At 45.0% G+C, this 27,368-nt stretch overlaps 2 protein-coding genes across 8 annotated transcripts; both read right to left on the bottom strand.

Annotated features, from left to right (window-relative positions):
- Positions 1–163: 163 nt before the first annotated feature.
- LOC311251633 (uncharacterized protein) lies at positions 164–9,329 on the bottom strand. 3 transcript variants are annotated; one of them, XM_084344160.1, is made up of 4 exons: positions 9,035–9,329; positions 5,708–8,319; positions 5,386–5,517; positions 164–3,341 (listed from the first exon to the last, which is right to left on the bottom strand). In XM_084344160.1, the coding sequence occupies exons 1-4, from the start codon at positions 9,128–9,130 to the stop codon at positions 1,046–1,048; spliced, it is 5,136 nt and encodes a 1,711-aa protein (XP_084200286.1). In that variant the 5' UTR covers positions 9,131–9,329; the 3' UTR covers positions 164–1,045. The 3 variants fall into 3 exon arrangements, with proteins under 3 accessions (XP_084200286.1, XP_084200287.1, XP_084200288.1); XM_084344161.1 differs by having other exon boundaries at positions 5,386–5,514; XM_084344162.1 differs by lacking the exon at positions 9,035–9,329 and adding an exon at positions 8,548–9,025.
- Positions 9,330–14,630: 5,301 nt separating this feature from the next.
- Positions 14,631–27,203, bottom strand: LOC311251634 (atrial natriuretic peptide receptor 1). 5 transcript variants are annotated; one of them, XM_084344165.1, is made up of 25 exons: positions 26,759–27,203; positions 26,282–26,430; positions 25,998–26,171; positions 25,109–25,220; positions 23,458–23,590; positions 23,200–23,332; positions 22,970–23,074; positions 22,316–22,418; positions 21,726–21,871; positions 21,558–21,630; positions 21,135–21,279; positions 20,483–20,569; positions 20,247–20,390; positions 19,787–19,908; positions 18,943–19,081; positions 18,652–18,700; positions 18,377–18,478; positions 18,093–18,212; positions 17,815–17,908; positions 17,222–17,309; positions 16,685–16,824; positions 16,445–16,597; positions 16,253–16,351; positions 15,488–15,579; positions 14,631–15,373 (listed from the first exon to the last, which is right to left on the bottom strand). In XM_084344165.1, the coding sequence occupies exons 2-25, from the start codon at positions 26,306–26,308 to the stop codon at positions 15,188–15,190; spliced, it is 2,766 nt and encodes a 921-aa protein (XP_084200291.1). In that variant the 5' UTR covers positions 26,309–26,430; positions 26,759–27,203; the 3' UTR covers positions 14,631–15,187. The 5 variants fall into 5 exon arrangements, with proteins under 5 accessions (XP_084200291.1, XP_084200290.1, XP_084200289.1 ...); XM_084344164.1 differs by having other exon boundaries at positions 14,632–15,373; positions 25,998–26,430; positions 26,750–27,203; XM_084344163.1 differs by having other exon boundaries at positions 14,632–15,373; positions 25,998–26,430.
- Positions 27,204–27,368: the final 165 nt, after the last annotated feature.

The following is a 27,368-nucleotide window of genomic DNA, read 5'->3' as shown; positions in this document are numbered from 1 at the left end:
TCTTTCATAAATTGAGTGTAAATGGTGAAATCAGTGTAAACAGTGTTCAAACAGCTGCTAAATGTTGGCAGGTAAGACTTTAGCACTTTAGACACAGAAGCAGACAGGCTGGTACAGCCATGCTGCCACAAACTGACACTTTTTACAAGGAAACAAACAACTGACTGTTTTCATTTAATGCTGAATTTACAAGAAGGAGACAATGATTCAGAGTCTGTCAGAGACAGAGTTTCACTACGTTACAAAGTTTGTTTTAACTCAACAACTCTTAAAATCACCACATTTGTTAAGGGAGTCTGGTGATGTTGTGTTTACTAATATCAGAAGCTGCCCTCGTCCTGGATCAATTTATATCTATGTCACACTAATATTACTTTGATTTCTTAAACTACATCCACATTTTTATTCCACATTTGACTGACAAACAGGAGGAAACATGATTCACTCTGGAATAGTCCTTTAATGTTTGTTTTGGCCTGTTTAAGTTTGTGGGCTTAAATACTTCCGTGTGTCTTGTCCAGAGGGGGCTGGGATCACTCATCAATAATCATTATCAACAATCATTATGACCATGATATCAACAAAATTAAACATGTTTTCATTCCTAAATAAATTCCAAACATAATCACTTAATGTAACTCTCTCGTTCAAACCTAATTTTAACTCTTCACTTTGCATTATTGTTCCGTTGCGACAAAAAAAAGTTCAATTAAAAATATAAATATTCGTACTCATGACCTGATATATTGATCTGTCCATGTTTCTCTTCATCCACAGCCCCAGGAAAACAAACTACAAGTCACATTGGAAAACAATAGTTTAAACTACGTTCTTACAAACAGACACACAGCAAACAGCATCATGAACGTGGCCACAGGGATGAAATGGGCAGAAAGAGGTTACATTTTAAAATGAACACAATTTATCTTATAAACAAACAAAAATAATAACAGGAGGTAAAAAAAACAGCACTTCCTTCTTTATATTTTATCCATTAAGTCCTTAAAACTTTTAAATCTCTTCATGTCAGGCGTGTGTGTTCGTCCTACGTGGCGGAGCGTGTGTGTGTGTTCCAGACGCCGCCGGTTGACCGTTCGTCGATGGCCGACTGAGACTCTGATTGGGCGTCGATGGAGGAGTTTGAGTTCTGGAGGGAAGACGTGATGTGATTGTCTGACGGGAGATGAAAGTCTCTGTGAGAGTTTTTTGGATGAGAGTCAACGGGTGGCTGAGGTTCACGCTCAGAGTCAACGGGGGGATTGTGATTCGAACAGGCGTTAACGGGGAACTGGGGGTCGGAGCTGGACACAAAGTGGTTGCGAGCTTTTGAATCAGAGTCAGCGGGTCGGAGAAGTTTTGAGTGGGAGTCAACCGTAGACTCGGACCGCGAACCGCACTTTCTATGTGATGTTCTGAAGGTAGAGGAGGGTAAGGCTGTGTGGTTCAAGTGCTCCACGGTGCTGACAAAGCAAGAAGATTGATCGTTGGCAGGCGGCACAAGACTTGTATGATGCAAATCAATGGGAGGCAGGTGAGCGTTAGGCAGTCGCTCCTCGTGATTGACTACAGACGAGGCTTTGTTGTCTGTCAGTCCTTCTGAAGCTGCATTGGAGGAGTGGAGGTCAACGGGACATTTGGGGCTTCTAGGGGCTGAAAGCTTTTCTGACAAGTTCTCTCTTTTACTAGAAGAGTAGGAGTCAATGAGTGAGGAGGTATACCGAGTCCTGGGATCAGTGGGAGAAACAAAAACAGGGGGTGATGTGTTGTTACAGTTGGCTCCTGAGAAAACATCACGACCTGCCAGAGTTCCTTCAGCAGAAACACTGCTGTTAGGATGGAGGTCAGCGGGTGCTCCCCGACAGGAATCTGGGCTCGGAGTCATATTCCTGTAACCTCCGGAGGTAGAGTCAGTGTGCGCTGGCTTGTCTTTCGACCAGCCAGTCGTGGCTGAATGGAAATCAATGGCCGGTAAAGAATTCACAGGATGCAAGTCAATGGCTGAAGACATTTTCTTTGTGCTTTCAAAGCCGGAATGTAACTTTGAAGAATGAAAGGCATTGAAGTCCAGACGTGGTAAGCAGTCAGCACTACTTTCAGAAAGAGGATGGGCATCAACAGGAGGTTTGTGACTGATGGAATGGATGCCGAATGCTCCTGCGTTAAATGGAGCAGGTGGATGTGAGTCAATGGCTGAAGTTGAGGCCAGCGCTCCTCTCAACGCCAAAGAGCTTGTGAAATGTCTCTTCAGCGTTGAAATAGGAGGGATGGCCTGGTTATCTTTAGGCAGCTCAGCCCCTAAATGAGAGTCAATGGGGGAGATGGTGGGATTTGAATTGAGGTCAACATGAGAATTTTCACAGACTGGGTCGGCGTCTGAGCCGTGAGGTGAGCGCAGATCAATGGGAGAAATGGGTAACAGGTGCGGACTCCCAGCATCCTTGTGTTTTAATGGCGGCGGCGTGTTTCTGTTGTATGAACGAACAGGACTGGCCTGTTTCAGGAGTGGAGGGAGGTCCCTGCCCTCCTCTCTGACCCTACACTCCTTCGATCGCTCGAGAGGAGGTCGCGGAGGGATGGAGTTTTGAAATGTCGACAAGTCAAAGCCCTGGTTTTGGTCTCTGCTGTCGTTACACTGCCGCTTCGCAGGTGAATCAGGATTGGGATGTTTTGTCTCAGCGGACCAGCTGTCCTGGTTTAAAGGAGCCTGACTGACATCACACTGATCCCTACAACGCTTTCTTCTGCCGTCCGATGAGGAATTAGGCTCAAGGTTCAAAGAAAGATCACATTTAGGTGCAGAGATTCCCTTCAGGTCATTGAGGATGGAAGCCAGCAGACGGCTGTCAGAGACCTCAGAGTCCCTTTTGGGAACCAGATTTGTTGTCGTGGAGGCAGCATCGTTCTCGCTTGTTGTCTGAGAGCGTCCGTCCACAGTCCCTGCTTCTCTCTGATTAACAGCAGTGGCTTCAGTTGTTCTGATTGGTCCTTTATCATCATCCGACTCCAGCACTGAACCGCTCTCTTCAACATTTTCCACGTCCACGTCCTGCTCGCTGTTGTCGCTGTTGTCAATAGCGATGGGACCTGCAGGCTGTGACTGGCCCACCGGCTCGGTCTCTGACCCGTCGGATTCCCGGTCCAGGATGTCAACAGGAAGCTCGCCGATTTCTGCATTCAAGGCTTCGCCAACGCCGGCAGAATGCACCAACGGGAGAGGAGGAAGGTCTGAGAAGTCGACCGTCTGCTGGCTGCTGAGCGGACTGCTGCTGCTGCTGTGGTTGTTCTTGTTGTTGATGTCGTCGTGGCTGCTGTCGCTGTCGAGGGTGATGATGACCGGAGAGCTGAAAGAAACAGACAGTGTGAGAGGTAATACAGGAATATTACCACTTTGACTCTTTAGAGAAAAGGTGTGGGAGTGACTAAACATCTTTATCAGTCGCAGTGAAGATTTGTAGCCTACAAAGGTGTTTGTTAACAAACACTATTTTTTCAGTGTATAGCAGGATTTTCATTTAGTGTGTAGTTTTATCTCTTACATCAATTGTTTTTTGTAAAACCCCAATCATATCTGAGGTCGAGTTGTTGTAACTTTATCTTTTTAAACGACTGAGCTTATTCCAACTCGTGTTGCACGTGCTGTGATTTAAATGTAGAAAAACATTTATCTATTATTCTGGAAAGAAGCCGTTCTTAAGCCAAACGTTACATGATGATCAATAACAACAATAACTAATATCTCCTGCAGATTGTTTTGATGAGACTGATTCAGGCTTTAGTAAATTCATCAACATGAATCTGATTCAATGGTTTGTGATGCTCTTCTTTCTTCTTCTTCATGGTAACAAACGGCAGCTGGTCGCCCTCTGCTGGCTGTTTTTACAACTGCACAGATCTTGACCTCTGAGCTGCAGGTCGGCTCCAATATGTGACGACTAACGGTTCAATAGTTTTGACTGCAGTCATTTTCAGTTTATAGTGATGTCACATGTTTTAACCGTGGCTGTAATTCTTATTTCCCCCTGTGGAGATGTGAACACATAAAAGATGAATCAACAAAAGGTTTTCTTTGTGCTAGGGTTGTCACGATACCAGAATTTCAGTAGTCAATACCAATACCTGTGAATTTCCACGATTCTCGATACTAATTCGATACCACAATTTTAAAAAAACCAACAGAACCCATGTACTTTTAAATTCACTTATTTATTGAAAACTGCTTCAAACTGTCAAGTATTTAACACCACTGTGCTTCAATATCTTTTTGCACAGAATTTAAATTGCAGTACCAGCTGCCAACTGCCAAAAGGTTTAAATAACATAAGGTAAGAGACTGTCAGACAGTATCTCATCATGTCACCTTACGTATAATGACGCAGACCGTACCGTTACATTACGTTAAACATCTACATGAGTGAGCGACTGAGCGAGAGTAGAAGCCTGCGCCCCAGCTGACTCTCATGCCCAAGTGACGGAACGTAGGCATATTCGTGTTAACGTATGACGTGACACAACAGTGACAGTAAACGAAAACTCACTCGAAACTCACTTGAATTCTCTAAACAAGTCGGGGTGCCTGTCTTTGAGGTGTTTGGCCATGTTTGACGTGCTTCCTCCTTTCGTTTGAAAACTTCTGAGGCACTGTTTGCATGTCGGCTTGTTTGAGTCTAGAATTGCTCCGTATTCATCCGCCTCGAATGCAAAATATTTCCACACGCGACTCTTAGTACCTGTCTTGTCGACGAGCCGACGTGTTGTGCTTTCACTCTCACTTGCTGAAGCCATTTTTTCTAAGACGGCAGGTTTCCTTCTTCAGCGCCGCTGACTGCTCTGTGCTGCTCACACGCGTATACTGCCCCCGTCAGTTCCGCCAGGAATCGACACGGCTCGCCGAGTGAAAAGTTGTATATTCGGTTCTGACGTTACCAGAGAAAAGCAAGTATCGTATTATTTTTTTCGTGTCGGCATCGAATTGGTACCGAAGTATCGGTTCTTGTGACAACCCTACTTTGTGCAGTTTAATAAAGTGCTATTATAAAAGAAGTGGAGAATGGAGTCAGTGAGTTTGAGCTGATGTTCTGGGTGAGACGACAAAGATATTAACTCCAAAGGAAGGTTTTTATAAATAAATGCTAGACGGCCGAACAGCCTTGAATGCATCTCAGCGCCTAGAGAGCTCATCAGCTCTACGTAGAGCTGATAAGAGCACAGATTGTTCTTGTGTCCAGTTTCCCACAAATCAGCGAGGTCACTGCTCACCCTCAAGTCAATATGGGAAGTAAACAGTGCAAGGTACCAATAACTACCCAGATCTAATGTCTCCTGTGGAAACTAAAGATGTTTCCTGGTTTATTTTTCACCTGGCTGTATAACGGCGACATGCTGTACCTGTTCTGTTGAGCCCTGCGGTGGCGTTTCCTGCGCCGTTTCCTGGCGGGGGGTTGCGTTGTGTTGGCATTGATGGTGCCTTCGTAGATGATCTCCACGCTGGGACTCCGGTCTTCTCTACCCCTCCTGCTGCTGGAGGACAAACAGGAAACAAAGACGTTCACATCTGTTAGTTTAAAGCTTTGTTACACACAGAAACAAGCGGCACAGTGAGTTAAGGTACGTGTCCACAGGATCCATCACTTCTTTGTAAGCAGCTGTGTGATGCGCTCTGGTGGTGCTGTGTTGTGTTTAGTGTAGAGAAGTCCTTGTCTGCGCTCACCTGTCTCCACCGCTCTGAGTGTCCCTCCTCTGCCTGTCTCTTCTCCTCCCTTCATCTCTCCGCCTCCTCTTCCTCTCCTTCTCCCTCCGCTCCCTCCTCTTCTCCTTGCGATGGCTGCTGCTCGGCCTCCACGTTGGATCCTTGTCACTGTTGTCCAGATGGCGGCTCTTGTACTTCCTCTTCCCGCCGGGTTTTTCTCCGTGGTGAGCGCTGCTGCGGTCGCTGGGGGACAGCGACGGCGTCGGTGGCGTCTGTGGGGAGGAGCAGAGCTGCGACGAGGAGGAGGAGCGGGAGGGGGAGGAGACAGAGGAGGTGAGGGGGGAGACCTGGGAACAGCGGTACTCCCAGCTGGAGTCAGGTGGGCTGGGTGGCAGCGGCGAGCCGGACTCCACGCTGGAGTGAAATGGCGAGGGGGAGTGGGAGCGTTGACGCATCATGGCGGGATAAATGGAGCGGTTTGGGTTGTACAGGGTGCCACTCTTCCTCAGCCTATCACCGCTCCTCTCCCGTCCTCTCCGGCTCCTCTTCCTCCTCCTCTTCTCCTTCGTCACCTCACTGGCAGACTGCTTCCCGTCTTTACAGCTCTCTCTATCTCGCCGCCGCTCGCTCTGTCCGGGCGTCGCTGGGCTGAGTGTGCACACAGAGTTCCTGCTTCTTCCTGAGCTGCCTGACCAGGAGCGTGCACGTGAGCGATGTCCGCCCACCTCAACATCTTTCTCCTGCGACTTGTCGTCTGGTTCGTCTCTGTAGGCGCCTGAAGTGGAGGGAGGGATTATGGGTAAGTAAGAGAGAGGGGGGATGGTGGAGGGGAGGAGAGGAAGCTTCTCAGCCGTGTCCTCCTCCTCCTCCTTTTTCTTCTTCTTCTCCTCTTCCTCCTCAGTGTCAGAGGAGAGCTGCACCAGTTCAGGGGTTCGCTCCGCTATCGGCTTCTTGTAGCCGACTATCAGACACTCCTCCTCCCCCTCCTCCTCACGCTTCTCTCCTCCCTCCTCACTGGCTGCCTCCTGGGGGGCGGGGCTGAATGACAGCGAGGCGAGTGAACACGAAGGCTCGGCGGTGGAGTAGGAGGGTCCTGGAGTCTCGTCATCCCAGGCCGACAGGCTGAGGGAGCTCCCAGTTTGGATGATGTCATCATGAGTGCCTCCCGCCCTCCCCAGCAGCCTCTCCTCTGACTCTCCTCCCCCCCGCCTCTCCTCCTCGTCACCCTCTGAGATAGCAATGACGGAGCTGCTGTCAGAGGAGCTGCTTGTCCCATCCACCTCCATGGCGGCGGCCGGCGGCTCGTACACCGCCTGCAAGTCATAGTTCTCCAGGGTGAGCGGTGAGCGGGCATAGCTGACCAGCTCATGCAGGAAGTGGTCCGTGCGGGCCAATAAGAAGGGTCGGAGCTCTTCTTCTATTGTGGGCGTGTCCTCCAGGCCGTGGCGGGCGAGCCGTGCCATGATGATGCGCTGGACGATGTCGACCAGCGAGCCGTGAGCGCCGTACAGCACTGTGAGCTCCCGCTGCAGCCAGGGGCGGAGCCTGTTCAGGTGGACAGGGTTCCGGCGGAAGCTCTCTGCTGTGATGTCACGCTGCTGCTGCCCCTGGTTACCGACCCCGGCAACGCCATGGACACGTATGCCACTGCGGTAGAGGGTGCGACGGAAGGCCACCGTCTCTCTCTCCCTCAGTCGCCGGACAGTTCCACCTTCTCGCTGCAGCCGCTGCCTCGCTGCCAAACGAGTCATCAGGCGCCGTGAGGCCCGGTCAGTGGGGGCCACAGGTTCCACCGCCCCCCCGAGCCCCGTCAGTCCCTCAAATATCACCCCTCGCTCCGCCAGGTCAGCCCCTCCCCTCATCGTCTGCTCCTCCAGGTCTTCTCCCTCCTCACTGTCCTCTGCAACGACCGGAGAGACGGTGGGATGGTGAGGAAGAGGAGGGAGAGTGAGTGGGGGAGTGTCCAGGTACCACTCCCACACCCCCGCCCTCTCCCCCACCCTGCTGCCTCCTCTCCCTCTTCCTCCCCTCTCCCTCCTGCGCCTTCTTGTGGTCGTCTCTCCTCCATCTGCTCCTCTGTGCCTCCTCAGCATCAGCCTCATCTGGTGGTTGCTCCTCGCCGCCGAAGCCATCGCCGCCACCATTGCAACAGTGGCAGCGACACTGCTGTTGGCGGGCGGCGGCCGCAGCGTGTACTCCTTGAAGTCGTCCTCGGCGCGGACAGAGTGCAGGATGGACGCAAAGGGCTGCTTGCAGAGCGGACACTCGGCCTTGTTGTGCGACCACTCCTGGATGCAGGGGAAGCAGAAGCGGTGCAGGCAGCGGTCCAGGTACGCCAGGTTGTTGAAGCGGTCCAGGCAGATCGGACACTTGGAGTCAGGTGACGCATCCTCTGCCGCCATCACTGCCCGCGCTGAGGCCGCAGCAGAGGAGGAGGGAGGAGATGAAGAGGAGGCGGCAGCAGCTGTAGACGACGGGTTGTTGGTGTTCTTCCTCCTGCTGCTGCGACCGCCGCTCTCCCGGCTCCTCTCCTCCTCTTCCTCCGGCTGACCGCCTCCTGCTGCGGCACCTGAACCTCCGGCCGCATTGTCACGCCGACGCACACGCAGCTTCATCCGTGTGGGCGCCATCACCTGAACATGAACAGGGACAGACAGGAAGCTGGAGTCAGACAGATCTTCAGTGTTTATAATCGCTGTACTTCCTCGTGTTGCAGCTTTAGACTAACTTTCACTTCATGGTGTGAAACCTGACAACACTGTGTACTTCCTCACTGTGTCTCAGGAATGTTAATGAGACTTTAAAACCTTTAAATGTAAACTACTTGTTATTTTAACAACACAACACTGTGTGAGACAGACCTGTGATGACTGTACGACAGTGATGTGTGTACTGAAGCCTCAGTTTCGATCATCAGGCAGGTCTGTTGGTGTTTAGACCGCATTTCATTGACCAAACAAGCTAGCAGAGAGCTAAGCTAACGCGCTGTCTCCAGATTCACAGCTCCCTCTCTGCTCTGATTACACCTTGACTCCAGTCCTCTTCAGTTTGTCTTTAACTCTTAACGACTGAAACAGAAACCTGCAGTGAACGACTCTACAATTCTGCCATGGCTAACTGCTACTAGCATGCTAACCCTGAATAACAGAGAGGGAGCAGTAGCAGCATGTAGCGTCGTCTTCTCTGCTCGATTCAAACACGATAATCGATATATTTATCCAATAACTTCACACACCGACAAACACCAGTACAGTGCACACTGCAGCTCGATGAGAAACGTTTCACACTGAAAGCTTTCTGTCATCTATTCTAGCTTCCTAGCATGCTAACACGTTTAGCTTCCCGTGCCTGAGCAGTAGCGGTAGACTCCCCGGGTCGCTCCGGCAGCTTCTCATCCGGGTGTTTTCTCCTCCTCCGGGCAGAATTCCGCACCGTGAGCGGCATCCGCCGTCAGCGAGGGTCCCCGTCCTCCAGGCTCCGCGGCTCCGATCCGTTTACACCCAAACTCCCGTTAGAAACCGAGACATATGTGTCGGGTGGTGTCGCCCGGATCGTAGCTACACACAGCTGGAAGGAGAAAGATGGCTTCTTCTTCTTCTCTGATTCAGGTCGACAGGTGCTAAAATGGCGGACTGCTGCCCCCTAACGTGTGTTGTTATTATTGTTCTCTGACAGTTATTTACATGTTACATCTTATCATTATTATACTTTATTTATTACAGTTATATCTGTGATTGTGGTTCTGATTCTGATATAAAGTGCATCATACATACGAGACACAATAAAATATAGAAACAATAGCAGCTCATTCTGGAGAAACGTCCACTTTTAAAGGGTGAAATGTCTGAAAATGGACTTAAAGCAGCTTATTTCAGACCTCATTGACTCTGAACACACATGAATCAAAGCTTTAACATGATGAAGGTAACACCAGTGACAATATTCATGAGAAAAAATGCATTTTACAAAATGTCTGCTACAGGACATCAAACCACATGTTGTCAATCATTTTTTATTCTTAGCCTCATTTTCATCTGAGAACAGCTTGTTGGGATTTTTTTCTATTATTACCTCATTAATATTGAAAAAATAAGAAATACCGAGGTTGAACTTCTTACATAGAGCTCCTTAAAACTCAGTCCTTTAATGAACTCTTCATTGTTTTGGTCTGACCTGTTTTCTCCTGTAAGTCATCTTACTGCCATCTTCAAGGTCTCTGTGACGATTTCAACGATACCGATTGTTAACCACTGGCTAAAAGTCGCGGTGATGTCTTCATAAACCACTAACCAGCCATAATGCGGTATCTGTCCCTGGTGGTCTAGTGGTTAGGATTCGGCGCTCTCACCGCCGCGGCCCGGGTTCGATTCCCGGTCAGGGAACACTTGTTTTGTGTTTCTACGCGTATTTAACAAGAACTTATAAAACCATGAAACATTTTAACGATATAATAACTCACCTGTATATTATGGACTCAGCTCACCTCATGCAGTGGAGTATTAGCAGAAGTCTAAATATAAAATAGTATCTCAACATTGTATGCAAGTACTAAGTTAATGTAATATTTACCACTTGTGTTCAGGTTTCCTAAAATGAAGTAAAGTGAGATATCTTTCTGTTTTTCAATAATTATTTTTCTTCTTTATTAATTATTGCTGGTCAAGTCAAACGAAACAATACACAGATGTGTCACCATGTCTGATATTCTAACACTGAAAATGCTGTTGTCCTTGTGTCCTGTAGGGGGCATTGCTTCATAATAAAACTGATAAAAGACACATTTAATCCTGAAATTGTTCCATGGCAACAACTGCCATAAAATAAAGTTGTTTTTATCATGTACACAAACTGGTGTTTAAAGGGTTAAAATCCTGACGATCAATGAATATTTAGTTGTTATTATCAGGGGAGATGTTTATTGAAAAATGTAAGATGTATTGTGTTTTCATCAGTTGCATGATGGTTAATTGTATTTTTTATTTATGTATTTTTAATATACTTTGCACTTAGCCTTGCAGTATTGAACATTTTGTTGTAAATAAAGTTTGTATATTAAAAATAAAATCTCCGTTTTTCTCTGCAGATTCAGCGGCCATGTTGTAGTGCTGCCCCCTGGCGGCCCACCTGGTCCTGAGAACAGAGACGGTCTGTTTTACTGATAATTATTGATTGTGACGCAGGTGAACAGGAGCGGAAACGCGTTAAAGAAAAGTTAATAACGTGTAAAATGTTTATTGGTTGTTCATTTAATGGATACAACTGAATCTGTGGCACCGACACTCCGAAACACAAGATGGCGGCACTGCGCTTATGACGCCGACGTTCAACCGCCGGAAGCAAACAAGACGAAGAAGAAGACGAAGAAGAAGAAGAAGAGGAGCGGTGTAAACAAACAGCTGGTTAATTCTGATTTAAATGAGAAGATGGAGACTTTGAGCAGACGAGCCGTGGACAGGATTCACTCTGCGGTATACTCTCTACACCTGTTCTCTGTTTACACTTACCAACAGCCACCGGAAATGCACCTGGCTGAGCTAGCAGCTAACGGTTAGCTAGCAACCAGCTAGCTCCACAGGTTTACATGTTACTAACATTAGAGTGCCTGTAGATCGTGACGTCAGACAGAACAGATCAATATGAATAAATACGTTTATCATCACCAGGGCTCAGATATCAGGATCGATCAGACACACACACACACACTTTATCTTTAATCACTCAGTTTATTGAGTTTCTGGTGAATTCACTGTATCTGCTGTCAGTCTCTGTACATCACTGCTGCTCTCAAAGCTAAAGTCAGGAAATGTAAAGGACACGATAGTTCTGATCCGCTTACTTGATGAACCAGCAGAATAATCCATAGTTAAATGTTCTACCTGCACCTCCAGGTAGTTTATGATGCTGCAGTATACATCTGTTAAAATAAAACTGAAGACATGATGAATCTGATTAACTGCCAGTTATTCTGATAATCAATCGGTTTGAGTATTTTGTGATCCGGTCTGTGGTCCCAGCCTGTGGCATGTGAACATCTTCTGGTTTCAAGACACCCGAGGACGTTGTCTTGGACTCAGATCAACATTTTCACCATTTTATAAAACAAAAAGTGATTGATGAAGAACATAATCACCAGACGGACAATAAATGGATGACAACATGGTTTAAAAGGACTTCTGTGGTCACGTGAGGTTCCTTCAGTCCAGATGATCCGGTGGAGTTCAGAACCACACGATGCTCTTCAGTTTAAACTGTGTTTGCTCACACTAACTGTCCTCTCGTCTCGTCTGTGTCTTCAGGTCCTGCTGGCGGTCGTGGTCTTGTCCTGGTCCTATGTGATCTACGCCAGCAGGATCGCATCTCATTGGCTGCTGGAGAAGAGGACCGGCCTCCTGCAGCAGGACTGACACCACGCCGGTACAGGTGAGTGTTTCTGCACCGAACAGGTGAAGACGCTTTTAACAAGACTGCAACTGAATCTTACTGGATTATCGTGAAGTGCTGCTGATTTCACGTAAATCATTTGAAGAATAAGAATCAGGATTTGATCAGAATATTATTGTTGTTATTGATTCCTGATGATGTCAGAGCTCCAGCAGATCGGCAGATATGAGTTCATTACAGATGCATCGTGTCGTGTGTCTGTACGTTGATCTGGGTCATGATTGGTTAATTCATGTTCAGACATCAGCTCAGTCTGCAGGTGAGAAACTCTGGAGCTGATGCTGAATCTCTATAATCGTACCTGAGGACGGAGGAAGTCACTGTACGGACCATAAAGCCCACTGAGGCGATGTGATGGTGATTTTGGGCTGTTTAAATAAAGTTGACTTGATTTGAACTGTGTTTGGTCTCAAAGACGAGGTCCAGCTGCTCAGACCGGATTCTTCTGTGTGTGACAGAAACGTTAAAATGACCTGAAGAAGCAAGAGATTTTAACAACGTAACGAAAAACTGACACAACAAAAAGTGTCTGAAGAGGAACAACACTTCTAAACCTCCACCACCGTCTCACCTCGCCGTCCTTCTGACTGACATTGTATTTCATGTTTTACATGTTTAAATGTGTCGATGAAACATCAGCAGTTATATTCCCAACATGTCCTCTGTCTCTTCTGTCCTCTGTCTCTTCTGTCCCCTGTCTCTTCTGTCCTCTGTCTCTTCTGTCCCCTGTCTCTTCTGTCCCCTGTCTCTTCTGTCCTCTGTCTCTTCAGACCTGCTGGATCAGTTTGCTGGACTGAACCTTGCGGACCTCCAGAAGCTTCCGGCTCGACGGGGTCTGACTGTAAAAGATGGGAACAAAGAAGTCCGTCCACACAAACCGCTGCACAGAGACGTGACCGTCAGACCACAGACACAAGGAATTATGGGTACAATATCTGCTGTCGGTCAGACTGAGCGACATGTGGAGGACAACACCTCTGATCCTGGAACGTTTGGAAACTGTTTGATCTGCTTTGTGTTTGAACGTCTTCAGATATCTGAAATGAAACGATGGCGTCAGTTTCCACGTTCGGTTTCCTCTGATGAGAATATTGAGATTGTTTATTTAATTTACTAAGATTTATATATTTTGTACTTTACTCTGTTTTTCACCTTGATATTAAAGACAACCACACGCTTCATGTTCTCCTCTCTGATTGGCTGTTTGATTCTGAACAAAAACATCGATATGAATGGAAACAGGTCACATCTGTGTGTGTGTGTGTGTGTGTGTGTGTCTGATGTATTCAGTAACTAAAAGCTTACACACACACACACACACGGCTGTTTTGTAAGGAGACTGTTTGATGTGTGTGTCCTCAGATATGTAAATGCTCTCAACAGAATGGGTGGATGAGAGAGGGCGAGCGAGCTGAACAGTGAATGAGATGGAGAGAGAGAGAGAGGCTCTTGAGGTGAGCACTCATTCTATTAACACCACTTCAAACACACACACACACACACACACACACACACACACACACTCTCATCTGTAATTAAAAACCAGCTCTGCTCTGATTCGACCTCGTCAGAAAGCGCTCAGCTGCTCGTTAACAGACGGACTGTTTGGATTCACGACATGTGGACGATGAAACACGGTGATGAAGACGAAGTGTAGAGACGATGTTAGTGTAGCTGGATCAGTGTGTGTGTGTGTGTGTGTGTGTGTGTTTGTGTAATGAAAGGAAAACGAAGCTGCCTTTTGCAGCTGCGCTCGTGTTCAGACCACTCCTGCAGATGAGCCCATACAACACATACACACACTCACACACACTCACACACACTCTCATGCTGAAGCACTCGTCTCTGTTAATCACATGTGCAGATATTATGACCAACAAAACGAAGCAGTCGTATCTGCTAACGTGTTCAGTCATCAGTCTGTCGGCCTCGTGCTGCTGTGAAGTCGATGATAGATTAATTCAGCGTTGAAGTTTAAACACCTGAGAGAAGACATGACGTCTGCAGAGTTTTATAAATATATATTATGTATAGTATATAAATATAAATATAAGTACCCAGAGGTGATTCTTAAACACTCAGTCAGGTGTTCAGTGGAGAAAATAGATCGATAACAAGATAAAGAACATAATAATGTTTCTTTACTTCCTCACTGATGTTCCCAAATAAGTCAACTTTAGGATCATTATGACCTCTGAGAGGAACTAAATGTTCTTATAATCTAACTGTTATGACCAGAATTCATAATTGCAATCATTAATTCATGTTGCTGATAATGACGCCACAGACTCTCCCTCCTCCTCCTCTTCTCCCTCAGGTCTCCTCCTCCTCCTCTTCTTCCTCTGGTCCGTCTGTTGTCATGTCGGCCATCTTGGCTGCTAACAGGTAAACAAATCCCTTCAGCTGCTCAACATGTGACATGAATATTCATACAACACATCCACAACAGCTGAGCCGACCAGAACTGAAGAATCCAGAGGAGGCAGATTCATTTCTTTTGGATATATTAGTGTTTTTAATACTTTAGGTCATTTAACTGGTTACTTCTGTTGTAGGTAAATATATCTGTATGCACGACGGTCTGAAGAGGAGACATCTTACAAAGAGCCTCAAAAGAAACAACACAGACACGACGTCTTTTTGAATTAATTACATTTAGTCAAAATATCAGTTGATAACAAGTAAACTCAGTCTGCACTGTACAAAAATCAAAGGCTGAATTTTAAAAACAGATACTGGATTATATAAACCAGCTGTTGGATTCACCTGGTCCAAACAGTCCAGCAGTCACGTCTCATTTCCTGATTAATGTACTGTGATGCTACTATTAGCACAAGTGTGTCTGAATGAATGAACAGCAGAGGGAGATCTTCTTACAATCTGATCAAATAAAAGCTGGTCTCTAATAAAAGCCCGTGTCGATCGTTAACACTAAAACTCACTTTTCTGTGTATTAAATTAAACTGCAAACATTAAACACGTTACGAGCGTTTCAGACTAACTGCCAACAAACACTGAAGAAGAAGTCACGTCACACATTTAACACACAGACTTTGGGGGTCAGGCCTGATCCAGGAGCAGGTCATGGTCCAGACATCCCGGCACGGAGGCGTACAGGTCCCCTTCTTTCTCCGCCTCCGTCTCCATGGTGACATGTTTGGTCGTCCTGGCGTCGGGGCCGACGTCCTTGGTGACCAGAGACATCTTCTTCCCCTCCAACCAGTAAGTCACCATGTCGCCTTTCCCCTGTTTAGAGACGGACAGAAGCAGAGCGTCACCGGGCAGCTCCCAGTGCTCCCAGTGCTCCCAGTGCTCCCAGTGCCTGACAGAGGTGAGGTGTGGTGGGGGTGGACGGCTCACCTTGACCTGCAGCGTCCCCCTGCACTCCAACAAGTAGCCGCCGATCTCCTCCAGCAGGTAAAAGGTGCTGGAGCTGCACTGGATCTTCAGGGCTGGAGACACACCGACCACAGGTTGATAAAGGAACATTTCACCACTTTAAACTTGTTTTGAAGATGTATAATGAACTTCACGTTACCTAAGCTACACAAATAAACAAAAGCTAGTTTAGAAATAATAATCAAGTCAGAAATCGATGATTCCTGGTGGAGGAGGAGCTCAAGAGTCTCTCAGCCTGAAGAGAGAAGCTGCTCTGTCGTCTGTTGGTTTGGATCTCCTAATATTACATCTGATGTTGTTGCCTGGTCCTATGGAGATATGTTGTGTATCACACTATTACCTGAAACTAATTAAACTAACATTTCTAAGTTTGCACTGAAGGCAGACTTGGCCAATCGATGCGTTCCTTCAGCCAGCGTCTTGAAAAGGTTGGCGATGCGAACGATATTTGTGCATCCAAGAACTTGTTGATCCAAGTCTTTCATTATGTTTCTCTTTCCGACCAGAAACGCAGGCTTTTATTTCGTGCGTGCGTCTGTACACCAGCCTTACAAATAGTTCGCTAGGCAACGCACAGAGCTGACCGTACACAGGAAGAGGCTGTGTATCAATGTGCATCAGCGCGACCCACATGTCTTTCTTTGGTGGTTTGCCCAACTCAAAATAACAAAATGGAAGTTGCTCTTCACATGTCGTTAACGTGGTCAGTGTCGTCAGCAGAGTTACCCAGGCTGTTGGACTCCATCCTGGATGCTGTGTTGACCGTATCTCCAAACAGACAGTAACGAGGCATCTTCGTCCCTACGACCCCGGCAACTACCGGACCTGAACACAAAGACAGACGTTACAATAGTTCAATAATAGACTTTGTAAAATTTGTGTATATTGTTTAAAATGTGTGTGTGTGTGTGTGTGTACCGGAGTGTATCCCAGCTCGTATCTGCAGCTGTGTGTTGGGTTTGTGGGGGATCCTGAAGGTGCGACAGACGCCCACCAGGTCCAGAGCCATGCTGGCGATCTCTGCGGCGTGAAGGATCCCGTTCTCCTGAGGAACGCCAGACACCACCATGTCTGCACGACCACAACACAGATCCAGTCATCCAAAGACAGGACAGCAACACACAACTAACGGCCTCTGTGTGTGTCTGTGTGACTCACAGGCGTCCCCGATGGTTTCCACCTTGTAGACGTCGTAGTTGTCGATGATGTCGTCAAATGTCGTGTAGAGCTTGTTGAGGAAGTCTACGACCTGGTAAGGAGTGCTGCTGCTGGAGAGCTGCGTGAAGCCCACGATATCACTACACACACACATTATAACATTATAACATTATATAATGTTTGTATAATTGATTAATCATCTTCTACAGAGTGTTGAGTCCAACAAATAAGAAGACGATGGCAACACACGGCTGAAAACTGATCATTTTGTCTGGACTTAGTGTTAATAAACAGCACACAGAGGTAGACCACCATCGTTGTTACTGTTGTTCATCTCACAAATGGCTGCTTGACTGAGAGCGTGATCTACATTCATGCACAGGATTCACAGGATCCATGTGTCGCCAGTTAACACCGGGGCAGTTAGTAGTTGTCGTGTGACCGAACGGCCAAAACGCAACAATAGTTTCCTGTTTTCTGTTGAAACGTTTCCTTGTAAACAGCCTCTTAGAGCAGGCAGAGTCGTGTCCGTCCTACCTGAAGAAGATGGTGGCGCTGACGTAACTCTGAGCTTGTAACGGTTTCCCCTGCCGCAGGTCATCAGCCACCTGTTTGGGAAGCATACCTGCAACACAAACATGCACATTTCTTATGTCATTGAACTGAATTGGAGTCGTTAACACAAAAATAAAGTTTCCATCACAGTGTAGCACACACTTCAACACCGCATGCCTTAAACAGGAAGTCACTGTAAACAAATAACAAGGTTTTTTCTGGCTGCAAATGGAAAGTACTTTGGGTTTGTGTTTCTTTAATGAGGTAATCAACATGAGCTGCAGTTAATTTATCATCCGGCCATTTTCCAATCTATTGTTGAGTGTCAGTATGAGTAAGGTTGTCTAATTCCTGCACAGAAGCAGTTAAACATTTGTTATTTTGATTTTAATTATTATAACGCTGCTTGCAGTACTTGCATAAACAACGATGTCGTCTGCATATAAAGAATTCTGGCTAAATGTTCCTGCACATGTTGTGTGTGTTTTGCAGATCTCTCTTCAGGGTTGGACTGAACTCTCATCAGTAAACAAACCAGCGTGATGACCAGGTGTGTATGTGTATATGTGTCGTACTGTACAGCAGCCTGTCAGTCCTCTGTTTCTCGTGCGTCAGATCTTGCGTCCGCTCGGCCACCAACACCTCCAGGTGTTTACTGTACTTCTCCATCTGAAACACACAGAGTGGCTAAAGTGTCAGTTATGTTTTCAAAGTTCATATGATACAGTTCAGTGTAGAGAGCTTTGTGAGCCACAGCGAGACGAATGCACACGGGGGGGAAGGAAACAAAAAAGGTATTTTAAGTAATTACATTTGAACTGATGTCTACATTGTTTATGACACAGGTTATTACCAGGTTCATCATCATGTCCACCGGGCTGACTTTGATCGGGTTGATTCGGTGAACAAACTTCTTGATTTGTTCAAAGGTGGGTCGCTGGGCGGGGTTCTGAGAGCGACATCGCCGGATCAGCTACGGGAACACACACAGGACAAAAGACAACAGAAGAGGTGAGAGGGGAATTTGTTGTTGCTGTGAATGTGTTACAGTCAAGGTTTTCAAAAGATTCACTCGTGTTCAGTACAAAATACATTAATAAATCAGTAATATTAAAATACAATACAATGTGTTCTCACCTCTACGTAGTCAGCAGGACAGGGGCAGGTGTTGTCGGCTTTACAGGAGATCAGCTCTGGCAGAGGAGGACACCAGGTGCTCTCCAGATTCGACTCCTCCACCTGAAAATATAACTTTAATTAATTGTTTGTCCCTTATTTAACCAGTGACTTTACCAAGAAGGCAGCACACATTATAATGTGATGATTAACATCAACACAAACATGGAAAAATACAGTTAGCAGGTCAAATTAAGCAGCTCGAGGTATAGTCCACCAATCAGATTGTGACTTACTGGGACAGGGTCGCTGCGAGTGGCAATCTCCAGCAGAATGATGGAATAACTGGAAAAACATGAAGAGGTTATTAAGCCGACTCTGTTTATGTATCTGTGCAAAAATAACAGACCAACACTGTTGGGACCCGTCTGCCATGTGGGGACAAAAGACGGATCCTCAAGCGAAAAACCATCAACGGGTCAAGACCTGGTTTTGGGTTAAGTTCAGGCGGCCTTCAGGCACCGTAGTTATGGGTGAGGGCAGGTGAAGTCTCCAGGTAAGCCAATGTCACTTTTTGTGTGTGATACCTGAACACGTCTCCAGCCAGCGTCGGCTCCATGTTGGAGTTATGAAACTCAGGCGGCATGTACACCTCCAAGAGTCTCTGCTGGTAGCTGGAAAGAGGCTCCGCCCCTTCATCCCTGCGGTACATCTGCAGCCCGTAATCTGACAGCACAGACCACATGTCAGTCAACATCAGAGAAGAAAACTGTCCAATCAGTGTTCGGGATTTATTCTGTGTTCCTGATATTTAAATATGTCTGATGATGTCATGATGATTTGTTGTTGTTGTTGTTGTTGTTCATGAGAACAGCTCAAACATATTTCCTGTTCCAGTGAAGCAGAAAGAGAAAACTGAAATTCAACTCAGCTGCAGATTATCAACTGGAGTCAAATTTAGTAAACAAACTATAAGTAGAGGTCAGTAGAGAGCATACCTCCACCAAGGCCCTAGAGTCCTCTTTGATTCAATCAAGCCACATCCAAAATCAAATGACACATATTTAAATCCACTAGATCCAGATGTTTTCATAAAGATCCATGAATTATTCCCTGAGAAGTTAAAAAAAATGTCAAAAAACAGGCTCGAAATGGTAAAGTGAGAAAAAAGTCAATCAACCAATCAATAAACCGACCGACCGACCGACCAACCAAACAAACTAACAACAAACCAACCAACCGACGAATAATAAACAAAGCGAATAAACAAAGCGATAAACCTTTAAACTACTATGTTAGACATGAAAATAGTACTTAAAGAATCAGTTTTTACTTGGATTAAGCCATTTTGCACATTCAAAGTAAACATGGATGAATTCCCAGACTTCTCCTTGTAGATTAATCTTAGTATAATAAGTATTTATTTATTACCTGTTATTTTGCAAACCCAGCGATCGTCTAAGACACAGTTTAGAGACTTGAGTCTGCCGTGACAGATCCTGTGTTGGTGGAGGTACGACATCCCTCTGGCGATGTCTGTAGCAAAGGAAAACCTGGCAAAGCGTAAAAAACGGGAATTATTCATTCATTTTACCCAAACTACTGCTGCAATTTAAGATTTTTTTCATTGTCAATCAATCTGTCGATTAATCGACCGTTTAAATTACTAAAACTAATTAACTCAATATAAAAAATAGCTGGCGAGTAATTAAATAGTTGATAACTTATTGATTAATAGATTGATGGCTGCAGCTGGAACCCAAATATAGTTTACTTTATTGTATTACATTTCAATATCACGAGTCAGAAACCTTGTTGCTCTTTGTAAACGACATAAACATGCTATTGTAGCTTAGATGAGATGAAAAGACGTGCATGTTTGTGTGTCTACCTGAAGCCCCAGTTAAGCGGGACCTCCTCGTTAAGAAGAACGTCGTTAAGGCTTCCTTTTGGGCAGTACTCTGTCACTATGGCAACGTTAGGCACCTCAACACATCCGCCAATAAACTTGCACAGGTTGGGGTGATCAAGCTCTCTGGAGAGAGAGAAAGAGAAAAATTCAAAATACCATATTTGATAAATGAGGATGGATGTGTGTGTGTGTGTGTGTGTGTGTGTGTGTGTTACCTGACTTGTTTGACTTCCTGTCTGATGGTTTTGGACAGAGAGAAAGTCTTTGTTTGAATCTTCTTGATGGCCACCGTCCTGCCGTCACTGGAGAAGACAATGATATTAAATAAGAGATGTTTTCTCTTTCTCTTTCTACCAGCCAGCTGTCTCTGCATCAGGGAACAACACATTTTAATCAACCAAGCTTGAAACATTGAGTCAACCAGTGTGTTGATGTTGGTCTGGAGATCTTTTCATCACAGTAAAATGAGCAGACTCGGTCGTCCTTGTGGTTTGAGTTTTACATCTCTGGGACGTCTCCGGGACGAAGGGGACTGCATGTACGACAACTGACAAACAGCGCACTGTCTTCTCATGCTGGTTACCATAGTTACCATCACTGGCTGGCTACTCAGCGTGAGACTAAAGAAAAATATAATGCCCTAAAGTCTGAAAAGACTTAGTAAACTTACATTGATGGGGAATTCAACCTTTAGTTCAATCCATTACGACATCAGAAGAACTACATAGCTCATAGCTGTTCGCAGCGGGCAGGAGAGTCCTGCAGTGTATTTAACTAATAGAAAAACACAGCTCTAGTCAAACATCCCAACCAGCACCACCAATGAGGTATACATACACAGACAGGTAGTCAAACAGCTGGACTTACTATATCCCAGTGCAGGTGAACATCAGTTTTCGGTTCCCTGGTTGTCCTGTATGGGAGCTGAGAGCAGTCACACAGCTGGTGTTACTGTCGCTGTTCCCCACCGGTACGCTCATTATACTGCCCATGGTCATACGAGCTTCATGATCTATGGAGATAAAGGAAGAGAGAGAGGGGTACACTTACTGCTGTCAAGTAGATAAAGAGTTTTATGAAATATTTTGAAAAACCAGATCAAAGAAACTTTTGTTGGATTCATTGTGACGAGGTTCAAACCTGATCCGGCCCATTTTAGGTCAATTTTAGATCTTTTTCAGTCCTCTTGGGACCAGTGAAGTCTGCACCAGTCAGCACCAGGTTCAGAGAAGTCCAGAGCTGACTAGTTTAAAGCATTTTAAACCGGTGAAATCACAACTGTTACAGTACCTTGTTTTATCGTAGCATAGTCGATGATCCAGCTCTCGTCCCACAGCAGCTTCTGTTTCTGGTACCTCAGCCACTACACAGGAGATATTTATGGATTAGTTTCTATTCATATTTTTCTATTATTTGAATATTTTTCAGGGTTTCCGGTAACATAGGTGTTGTTCTTACCATAGCCGTCAGTATGATGCAGAGGCAGAGCAGGCTGAGTGGCAAGCCAATGGCTATCTTGGTTACCGCGGACATGGGACATTCACCACAGTCGGCTGGACAGGTGGAACAAACCTCCTCCTCCTCACAAACACCATCACCACAAACTGAACAGAGGAGAAAAGAGGATTAATTAACTATCTGTTCATGTTTCCACTCATGTCAGCATTATGTTTGAAGGGGAAGGACAACTAGAACAATGTGAAGAGGGCAATATGATGGTTTATGGTAGCTGAGATCTCAGTCGCTAACTGTCCGCAAAACATGTAACCTCATATCCAAACATAATGATCTCTGAAACCTAAACACAACCTGACCTTACAGCACACCGAAACTTGTCAATACTTAAATAAAAGCAAGAACTTGCATTTAGGTCTTAACAGGCAAATTTCTTTACAAACGTGGCCTTGAACTACTTTTGTCCCCATGCAATTCATGAGTCATTCATTCAGTTAATCTTAAGATACCTTAGCAAGTCAAATGACCCTCACTGCATTTGTTTTGTAAGTCATTCTCTGAGGTATACAGGGACATCTCTCAACATAACCTACCTACAGCAGGGTACACGGTGCTCTTGGCCTCAAGAGCAACCTGCATGCGACCGACTCGTATGTGAGCGATGAGCGATGTTAAACCAGCATGGATCAGAACCACCTGCAAGACGGAGTAATGGATTTAACAGGTCACTTATGAACATGAAGGCTGCAATTTAACATCGGAGTAACAGAATTTTTCCCCCAAAAAACTGGAGTTAAGTAATCTGTAGGGAGTGTGGTGATTTATCCTAAACCTCCTATTGTAGTAAAAAGCCTCAAAGAACTTGTGAGCATCAGGAGAAACGTTATTAAAAATTGTTGATATAAAGTAGTGTATGATCTGACTTTTTACATTGAATTAGGGAACGATTAGTGTAGCAGTGACCTCATATAGCTAGTTTTGCCCATTACTTTAATGCTTGCTGTGCGTACCTCCTTTAAGTAAAAGGCCTCAAAGAACTTGTGAGCATTAGGGAGAGAGGTTTAAAAAAATGTGTGATATAAAGTGATGTATCATCTGCATACAAAGATAAGAACTTACAGTAGCTTTTTATGTTTCAAGACTTGGTGGAGTTTTTTGAGGGTTTTAGTTATGACGGAAACCATCGCTGCTAAGAAAGTGATATTGGACTTTACAGATAAACTGGACAAGACAAAAGAGTGTGTTACCTTGGCAGTCCAGTTGGTCTGGGTCATCTTGCCGGAGGTTGAGATGGTGTGTGTGAAGATCTTTCCGTCGTCAGGAATCCAGGGACCACAGATGCTCTCTGTTGCCTAAAAGTTGGTTTATTTAATGTTTTCTGGTTACATTTCTTTAAATTGTTGTTTTGTTTATTAGTGGCACTGTGAAGTAAATATCTGTGGACATGCAGAAGTTGAAAATAACCAAGTATATGAACCATGTATCCCAGAGGACAGGAGTGGATGTTTGCGTGATGAATGCAGCAGTTTTCTCCGTTAGCATCTTTCCAGTTGGCCGGACAGTCTTCATGTTCACAAAACCTCCGAGCTTCATCAGCAGTCACTATGGAACTAAACGCAAAAACACAGTTCAGACCAGGATAAGATCCGGTTTGATCTCAGTTGAACTTAGTTTGTGCAGTCGGTCTAGTTTAAATCCAGTATAACCAGTTATAAGCCAGTACAGGTGAATTAACCTGTGTGTGAAGACTTGGTTTTCGATCGCCCAGTGGTAGAAAGAGTCACTGGCTGTAACTGAGTATGTGACGTTGAACACCTCACCAGTCTTCACAGTCTCTGGAGGACGGACCACCCAGGCCATCTCCAGGCCTGGACGAGACACATAGAAAACACAGAGAGAGATTGTGGATCAGATAAATTAACCAACAATCAGACAAATGACCATGCAGAATTCATTAGGACGGAAACTATAATATCTCTTAATTCAGAGATTTCAACTGAGGTTCAAACGGAACAAAAAATAATATCTATTTGTGTAGTATGCATCAAACCAAGCCATGAAAAGCTCTTACTCTCAAGTTCCCTCATTTTCTGAGCATCAGATCAGCGGTTAAAGACCCCCTCCGGTGAAAATCAGGGTTTAAACCTTGTTAAACTGTCCAAAACATGTTTTTATATTATACAAGCCACATCAAGAGCAAAATATCCAGTCAGCAGCATGGCTCAACATGTCCACTTCAGAACTGCACTGTACCAGGGGCGGACTTACCATTAGGCAAAACGAGGCGGTTGCCTGGGGCCCCAAGTTCCTGAGGGCCCCATAAAAATCCTCATACACTTGTGGTTAATACAGTTATTACTTATTTGCGCACATTAATTATGTTTTTGATTAAAATCCTCTCGCTAAAATGCAGCAGAATGCTAATCGTATTATGTGTGTGTCGGGCCCCCCCTTCAGTCTCCACTACATTGGATCAGTCCATCTTACTGCACATGTGCAGAACGGATCCAGGAAGACAGCAGCAAAACGAAAACAAACGGCGCGAAGTGGCGAGAGAAGAAGAGGAGAGTATAGAAGAGACAAGTAAAGAAAAGAGACAGATGAAAAGAAGCTGCCCCAGCCGAGCTGACAAGAGGAGAGAGAAGGAGGAAACAGAAAGCTGATCTCCAAGTTACAGGAAGTGACGACTGTCTTCACTAGCAACCCACACCCGGCAGGTACAACAACGACGACGTCGACACCTGTTGGGGAGGGTCCATCGTGTAGTGTGGGATCATGTAACTACACTGGCTGCATGAGATACACCTCTTGTTTTTATGTTTTACATCTGTAAATATTTTTTATTATTTTTTATTAATTTTTACATGTAAATATTAGCATGTTAGCTCAATAGCTTCCAGGTCATGTGATCAATTGACTCAAAATCAGTGTGGGATCATGTAACTACACTGGCTGCATGAGATACACCTCTTGTTTTTACGTTTTACATCTTTTCATATTTTTTATGAATTTTTATTAATTTGTATTAATTTGTATATGTAAATATTAGCATGTTAGCTCAATAGCTTCCAGGTCATGTGATCAATTGACTCGAAATCATGTTGGGATCGTGTAACTACACTGGCTGCATGAGATACGCCTCTTGTTTTTACATTTTTTTTTACACATTTCTTATTCACAATCATAATAATGTTTTATTTTTATTTTGCACCTTTCTATGAGCTCTGTGGATGTATTCAAAAAAATAAAATAAATTGTCTACGTAAAAATGTCAATCTGACCTTTAATGAGGCAAAGTTTACATCAAAGCCATTTTAAAGCCACGTAGGGATTTTTCATGGAACAAAAGATGAGAAGAGGAATCTTAACGACTCTCAGGTTCTCACCGCCGCAGTCGATCATGTTGGACTCGTTGGGTTTGTCCAGAGGCCAGCAGTCGTACTCGCTGTTGTCCAGGTCGTGCCAGCAACACGTCGGACCAACACAGCAAACACACACCTGGAAACAACACAACACACCCGAGTGATCGACGATGGGCTGCTGGGTTTACAGAGAAATGAGCTGTACTTGACTTAACATAAGATATAAATATTTATTTGAGACAATTGAGCCAATAAAGATGCATTTAAAGTATTTTAAATCACATTTACTGTTTTCAGAGTAAAGAAAATGAGTCTCTAATAAGAGTGATTCTGTCGTAGTTTGATGTTTTAAAAGGAAAGCGAGTAATGATGATAAAACACAAGAAGCACTGAAATGAAAGAGTGAAAGCAGTATATGAGAATGTGAAAAACGTCATCAAGTACAAGCAAAACAATTTAAAATTTACATGCAATCGATAATCAAAGAAAAACAATGTTAAACATTTGTGTTAAATGTGACACTTCACACTGAACGTGAATTACACAGAAAATGTTCATGCAACTAAAATACTCGGTCACTGTTTCAGGCTCATTATTTTCTGAGTGTACTGACGAGGATTTAAAAACCATAAAAGCTACAAATTTCACTGAAAATCAGCTGTTTTTCTCATGTTTTTTATAAAGTTTTCCTCAAAATTCATATCATGTTGCCACGAAGCTGCTGCGTCTCTACAACCTGCGAGTGTTTTTATCACTTAGACACAGAAAAGACAGCAGAAATCAAAACACATCCAAAATAACATCATTTTGTGACCAAAGTTATCTTGTTTTCTTTAAAAGCTGGTGAATAATGAATAATCTAATGGGAAAAAAATAATCTGACAGTTAACATCCCAATAAATCCCAGTCTTACCCAGAGCAGAAACCAAAGTCTGTGTCTTCTCTTCATGTTGCTGTTAAAGGACAGACAGGCGGACAGACAGGCGGACAGACAGACAGGTGGACAGACAGGCAGGCGGACAGACAGGTGGACAGACAGGCAGGCGGACAGGCAGGTGGACATCTGCAGCCTCTGAGCTGAATGAATCTGAATCAGGAGGAAAGTGGTCGAGGTCGGACAGACTGGAGAGAGACGCTGTTCATTAACATGCAGGCGACTCACTGCCCTCTGGTGCTGACACATGTTCCTGCACTCACCGTTCTTAACATGGACAGTTTTACCATCTTTAATGAAGCTCAGGCAGGAGGACGCGCGTCCAATCAGCTCCCAGAGAGACGATCAATACGATCAATACATCAGTCTGCAGCAGAGACCAGTCAGTTTCCTCTGGACCACCCAAAATACACTAAAAGACAAGAAATATGCACAAATCTTAAATCTGTCAGTTCTGTGGTTTTATTACCTGTGACATCACCTGGTGTACAACAACTCATACATGAGGACAAGTACTCAGTATTTCAGATAAAGTACTAAAACCACACTGTAAATAAAGTAGAAGAAAAGTTCTGCCTTGAAAATGTTATTTAAGTAAAGTTTGTGAGTGTAATCAGGAAAATGCAGCAGGAATCTAAATACTGTAAGTACATTTACTCAAGTACTGCACTAAGATTCATCTTCTGATACTTTATACTCGCTCTACTACATTCTGGAGGTAAATACTGTACTTTATACACCTCTGTCCACCTGTCCTCGTCCGGCTGTACGTCCTTAAGTCCAGAAGACAAGTAAACGATCACTGATGGAACAAACCAACTGCCCAGCTCTCCTTTCACAGAACTGAACCAGAACCAGAACTGCAGCTGTCACTATGAGCAGATTTATTGTGATGTTCCTCTTGTTTATGAGCTGTTCTGAGCCCAGTCGGCTCCATGTTGGTGCTGGTTCTGGTGCTGATGAGACGATGTAGTTCACTGAGCGCTTTAACACAACAAACAACAAACTGACAAACATCATGTGACTCATGACCCAGTTCAACTGGATCAGTACCCTGTCTGTCTGTCTGCATCACCAGTGTCTCCTCTGACCTCCATCTTGTGTCACAGTGAAGCTGAAACACATTAGCTTCATGTTGTAGCTTCATCTCCGCACTGATGAGCTGTGTTTACAGTCAACACACACACACACACACACACACACACACACACACACACACACACACACACACACACACACACACTCTGTTGTGCCCTAAACACAGATGGACCGTTGGTGTGCGTGTGTGTGTGTGTGTGTGTCTCTGAGTGACGTCTCTCTTCCCGGGCTCTGTCGGGTTCCACCGGCACG

Source organism: Pagrus pagrus (assembly GCF_965226575.1).
Source record: "Pagrus pagrus genome assembly, chromosome: 22".
Lineage (NCBI taxonomy): Eukaryota > Metazoa > Chordata > Actinopteri > Spariformes > Sparidae > Pagrus > Pagrus pagrus.
Note: the sequence above shows the minus strand (reverse complement) of the source record. Positions and strands in the feature narration are given on the sequence as shown.